Consider the following 6508-nt stretch of genomic DNA (forward strand, 5'->3'; position numbering starts at 1 on the left):
GACCAGGGCCAGGATGGAGCCTGGGACCCTGCAGTCCACGGCCTGACGCTCTAGCCACTGGGCCACACCAGCCTGGGCCGTGTTTCCTTCTTAGCGTTAAAACTGAACCTCGCTCCCGAGGCAAACGACTCTGTTGGCCACTCAGTCTGCAAGGCGATAGCTGGGGTTGGCCCCTGCAATCCCTTCTCGCCAGCAATAGGCTTGTGACGGAAATCTGTCAGCAACAGAACGACAGGTTAATCTAGGCATCCGCCTTCCAAAGGCGGGAGAGAAGCATGCGGTCTCCCGCTTGGGTTTTCCCACGTATTGCAAGGACGATGTACCGGAGGCCAGAGAAACTTACCAACTTATATTTGACACATTTCTTGGTGAAAGCGGATTGATTGGCTTTTTGTTCACAGTTCAGGAGAGAGCCGTGGCCAGGAGCTCTGCACTTCGCAAACAGGCCCAAGCCTTCCTCACCTCAGCCTTTACCCCTTTGCTCTGCTGTTTCGCTAAAGGACACACGGTAGACTGGACTTTATAGACTATCAAACATAAAGGACAGCGCCAGCCCATCTGACTCCTCCATGGCAACCTAGTGAGCATCTTCTACATCTTTCCAAACACGAGCAGCGGGGGACCTGGCGTCTGTGGACTCTTGCCTGGGTGGATCTGGTTTTGAGGGGAGAGCAGCGGAAAGGAGACCCCAACAATTGCGTTGACAACTTAGCGTTAAACTGAACCTCGCTCCCGAGGCAAACGACTCTGTTGGCCGCTCAGTCTGCAAGGCGATAGCTGGGGTTGGCCCCTGCAATCCCTTCTTGCCAGCAATAGGCTTGTGACGGAAATCTGTCAGCAGCAGAACGACAGGCTAATCAAGGCACCCGCCTTCCAAAGGCGGGAGAGAAGCCTGTGGTCTCCCGCTTGGGTTTTCCCACGTATTGCAAGGACGATGTACCGGAGGCCAGAGAGACTTACTAACTCATATTTGACACGTTTCTTGGTGAAAGCGGATTGATTGGCTTTTTGTTCACAGTTCAGGAGAGAGCCGTGGCCAGGAGCTCTGCACTTCGCAAACAGGCCCAAGCCTTCCTCACCTCAGCCTTTACCCCTTTGCTCTGCTGTTTCGCTAAAGGACACACGGTAGACTGGACTTTATAGACTATCAAACATAAAGGACAGCGCCAGCCCATCTGACTCCTCCATGGCAACCTAGTGAGCATCTTCTACATCTTTCCAAACACGAGCAGCGGGGGACCTGGCGTCTGTGGACTCTTGCCTGGGTGGATCTGGTTTTGAGGGGAGAGCAGCGGAAAGGAGACCCCAACAATTGCGTTGACAAATAAAGTATTTCATAAACCAGAGTTCAAGCAATTGCTCATTTTCCTGGTGGACATTTTAGTATCCGATGACTTAGATATTGCAAAGAAATAAAATCTATGTGGCACTAGCCCAAATGTTAGCTCCACGCAGCACAGCTCCTTTCTCTGGCACGCTACTACCATTTTACTTTGGAAAACTACTCTTTTAAAAGCATAACCTCCACATGTATTTTAAAATATATAGATTCCGAAATCAACAATTGACCACCAGAAATTGGAGTACCTGGAAACAGTAAGATTGGAGGGTTTGCTAATGTCAGAGCACACTAAGAGTTATTTTATACTAGAGGCCCGATGCACGAAATTTGTGCAAGAGTAGGCCTTCCTTTCCCCGGCTGCCGGCACTGGCTTCCCTCTGACACCCGGACCAGGGCCTTCCTCCAGTCACCAGCAGGCACCCGGGACCAGGGCTTTCCTCACAGCCCCGGCTTCATCCGTAAGGTCTTCTAGTCTAATTAGCATATTATGCTTTTATTATCATAGATTAAGGATGACAGAGGTGACAGTACATGTGGACAACGTGTCACTTGGGATAAACTAAGTTGTGCCGAGTGGCAAACAATTTCCGGGTCTTAGTGGCTTAACCCAACGAAAGCTCATTCTTGCCGCTGAGAAGTCACCGGGGTGTGTGGGCAACGACGGTCGTCTAGTCTAATTAGCATATTATGCTTTTATTATCATAGATTAAGGATGACAGAGGTGACAGTACATGTGGACAACGTGTCACTTGGGATAAACTAAGTTGTGCCGAGTGGCAAACAATTTCCGGGTCTTAGTGGCTTAACCCAACGAAAGCTCATTCTTGCCGCTGAGAAGTCACCGGGGTGTGTGGGCAACTAACGCTCCCTGCGCGGGCTCAGCTACCCAGCCGGCTCATGGCCCTTCAGTTCTACACGTGACTCCACCTCTCCGATGGCAGGAGAGGGCCCGGAACATCTCACAACGGAGTCAGATGCTCACGTGTTATTGGCCAGAGCAAGGTGTACGGCCAATCCCCCCACCGAGTGTGCGCAGAAGGAGAGACGAACCTCAAGTCTTGCTGAGAAGCGTTAATATCTGCACTCACCCCTTAGCCAAGGGAGCCCGAGGGGAGACCGAGGGAGAGTTACAAGATGGGGCTAAAGTATTAGAGCAGCTAATGGGTGGGGAACGTCCGGCCCTTGGGCCCTGTAAGGCCCGGGAAATCATTTGGTCTGGCCCTGCCAATGCATTAGGGGTGAGCTAATTAAATGTTTGACCACATACAGCAGGCTAATTTTTAAGTGGGCCATTTTGTATGGCCCGCAAATGAGGTTATAAATATCCAAATGGCCCTTGGCAGAAAAAAGGTTCCCCACCCCTGAAGAGAAGGATGAAACCACAAGTTGAACCTCACTTGATTTAACAACAAAAACATACACACAAACAAAACCCCTCCCCAGCTCCCTCAAAAACACGCTAAAGAGAGAAGGAATATGGAAAATAATATTTGATCTATTTGGTAGCTCCATGTATTTTCAGATTAAAATGTCAGATTTTTTAAAACATAAAACCGGAGAAAAGATATCTACAGATGAAACGGCTGTAATTGGGAAATGGTTCATTAATCGCTTTTAATTAAATTTAATTAAAACAGGAACAGAAGGTTCTTTGTTTTTCCAATATTGAGGCAAGAAGGTCAAGAGCACATGTGGAGACATTTTAGTATAAAAGTCTTATTAGCTGAGAAAACAAAGTGAAAACCTTTGAAAATTCTAATAAAAGGCTCTAAAGGGGGAAGCCAACCAGGCGAGCCTCGGAAACACTTCCTGTCCTTCCTTATTAACGCCCGAGGCGGAACTTCCCAGGCCGGACCCTGAAGCTTCAGGGGGAGTCATTTTCCACAAGGGCGACCCCGGGGACGTTTCAGCGCGGTCATCGGTCATGGGTTTAACGCTGACTCTCAAACCACTGCATCACTCCCCGCACCGGAGGGCAGGGCCGCCCTAGACTTTCCTGGGCACATCGTGGGCCCCTCCCTTCATTAAAACAACTTAAAAATTACGTTTTACAATGGTTTTGGTATCATTACAAATATAATATGGGCTGGATGACACTTTCTGATCACAAGAGAAATGAAAACAACTTCGCGGACCCCTAAAGTATCGTGGGCCCCAGGCGCTTTGCCTGACGGACACTCGGGCCCGGCCAAGTCCAGCAAGGACTCCGTGTGCTCACTGCACAGATGAGGACGCACAGAGGAAGGAGTGCCTCCATCCCACGTCAGCACTGACGTGGGAGAAAACATTTAAAAAACACTGTTCCACCAGCTAAGTCCTGCTGTTTTGTGCTGTTTTGTTTTGTTTTGTTAGGATGGAAGTCTTGTCTTATATTCCTTAGCAACTTAAATTGTGACTACGGTAAGTGCTGAAATAATTATGTATCACTTTTACTTGAGTAGGAACAGAGGATAATTAGGATATTTTTTCAATTTTTTTCCCCAATAATGTCTCTATTTTCTCAGAGTATATGGCTATCTCTGTGGACATGAACTATTGTACTTAAGTGAATACTTCTTTTAATAGAGTACAATTACACATCATAATACAAATCAGAATATTGATGAGTACTAAAATTTGCTGACATATAGGTCAGCTGATAGTTGGTTATATGATTTATTATTTGAGGAAAATAAAAAACTAAAATTGTTGAAATTTTAGTTTGTAGTCAGCAATAATAAATGTCTTGAAAATAATATCCTATTAATTTTCCAAAGGCCAACAAAGAACTATATACAAGGATAGCATTTGAAGAACCAGAAATTCTAGTATATTGGGTTGAGGTTAACATCATTGACTAATTGTATTGAGATGATAAGAATAAAAATGAGATTTACAGCATATAAAGGAAGTCGGCTGTGAGGAACTGGGGAAGCATACTTTAGAAGGAAGCCTCATAAAATAAATAAAGCTATGAAATGTGATCTGAATTTAGTGCGGCTTTAGTAACTATGCAAACTGTTGGGAAACGGCTGTATGAAGAGGAAGTGAGGTCACCCCCGGCGCTCCGCCCCCCCCCCCTTCCGTGGCACAGAGGACCCCAGGTTTGCTGAGGGTGGAGCGAGGTGGAACCCACAGAGCTGAGCTGCTTTCAAAGCTCACGTTTACCTTGTCCGGCCTCAGGCAACGAACGATGAGCATCCTCTGAAAATCATTCATTTTTTCTTCCCAAGCTTCAGGAAAAGCCTCGTGATGTGGCTCCTGAAATGACCGTAGATACAATTCAGCATTATTTGGGAGATGATTTCTAAAACTAACACAAAAACAGCATTTTGACTTATAAATCATTTTTTTTTAGAGAAAACATAATGACTAAATGAAATCAAGAATGCTGATGTAAGTTTTATTAGGTCAGGGCAAAGCTATGAAATAAGGAATGAAGAGAAAATTAAGAACACCACAGAGGAATCAAAACCAGGACATGCACTAAGCAAGTTAATCTCAATATGAATAGTAATCAATCAACAAAATGATCCCTCTTATGAAAAAATAAATAAATGTGCATATGAAGCTTTATTCCCCTTATTTCTCCAAAGGCATGTAAAAGTACCTACCAGCCTGTCTCATCATCTATTTATATAAATAAACATTTATTACAAAAGAAGGGTGTTTTACTAAAATTTATTGTGTTATTTCTTGTTTTGAACAATTTTTGGTACTTTTTAAAATAAAGAATACTTAAGAATGTGCACAGCAAAAAAGCCAACAAAGAAAGAGAGCAATTACAAATGTACGAGAAGAGAGGAATCAGGATCCCAGGAGGGGAACCTTGAAAAAAGGGCGACGGTTGTACCTTTGAGGCGTCAGGGAAGGCTACGCAGTATCTCGGATCAGAAATCTCCACGCTTCAGTAGAGTGAACAAATTTCTATTTCAAATTAGAACGAAGTACTCACAAAACATATTTATCTCTCGGAAATATATTTGTATTACTAGCAAGGAGAGAGCCAAAGAGACTTGTCCAAAATATTTGAATTCGTGCGTAGACACAATCTAGCCATCATGCGTAATGCAACAAGTACGTGCCCAGATACAAAATGTTCCCCACGGACCTGCCTCTTTCCCTCCTCCTCCCAGCTTCCCCACACAGAGCTCTTGTAAATTAAGTCCAAGGGAAGCAGAATGTCAAAGGAGTAGAAACAAAGGAATAGAAAAAAATGTATCTGGGAATTGGCAAAATATTAGCACTTGTACCTAAAAACTTCGGGAAGGCAACAATTTCTATGAATTCCAGAAGGGAAATTGAGTATTATGGGATGTGTTAACTATAGTAGTCTCCAATTAGCAACACAGGGATTCATAAAACTATTTGAGAAATACTGGCTTTTCCCTCTCCTCAAATGACATGAGATATGAAATGAAAACATTTATTAGCTCTTATCCTGCATTCAAAAAACCTAAACAATAGCTGTTTGGTAAAATGTCAGCTCATCTGCTATTATGATGCCAAAGTATAAGCAGATACTAAATAAAAACCTGGCAGGGAAATTCAGAAATAATATTTTTACGGACCATGCAACTTTCACGCATCTCCACACTTCAAGGAATTGGAAGCTCAAACAGAATCACTGATTTAGAAGGTGGTTCTACACTTTGATATTTAACATCTGACCAGCTTGCATAAAGCTTCCTTGAATCGTGTTTGGTTTCAAAAATAAGAATATGTTATTGAACATTTTCTCCACTTAAACATTTTGGAAAGCGAGAGCCTTGAAAACATACCAAACTATCATAGACTCTTTTCCACCCGTCCTTTAGGTGCATGAACTCCTTCCGGATGGCTTTAAAGGAGGGCAGCTCATCCAGGCGACAGATCTCATCCCAGGATTTCTGAGGAAGCCACGTACAAGGGTTGGTGTGAGGGTTATCCAGGCCGATGCCGCCCGTGAGCAGAAATCTCCACTCAGCTTTATTAATCTTTTGGGGGGGAAAAGGAAAAAAAGCAGCATGAAGGGTCGGAAGTGAGTTTATCACATAAATAGTACATTTACAGCTGTTTTTAAAAATTGACAGTTGATTTTCAAGTTTCAGGTATGGTTCATATGAAATCCTATCCTACTGAGATAGTTCAGTACTTATCAATGAGGAACCATTGTATCTATCATAATCATTTTTCAAAAATTGTTCC

The 6508-nt window shown here is 43.9% G+C and overlaps 1 protein-coding gene across 1 annotated transcript in view; it reads right to left on the reverse strand.

The window, feature by feature from the left end:
• DNAH7 (dynein, axonemal, heavy chain 7) overlaps nucleotides 1-6508 on the reverse strand; it is a 151931-nt gene that overhangs the window by 27178 nt on the left and 118245 nt on the right. The window contains exons 52-53 of the mRNA XM_014541221.1: nucleotides 6103-6297; nucleotides 4490-4582 (exon numbers count right to left, since the gene is read on the reverse strand). Coding sequence (XP_014396707.1) covers nucleotides 4490-4582; nucleotides 6103-6297 — 288 coding nt within the window. The remainder of the gene's footprint in view (nucleotides 1-4489; nucleotides 4583-6102; nucleotides 6298-6508) is intronic.

Source organism: Myotis brandtii, unplaced genomic scaffold (assembly GCF_000412655.1).
Source record: "Myotis brandtii unplaced genomic scaffold, ASM41265v1 scaffold1067, whole genome shotgun sequence".
Taxonomy (NCBI): Eukaryota; Metazoa; Chordata; class Mammalia; order Chiroptera; family Vespertilionidae; genus Myotis; species Myotis brandtii.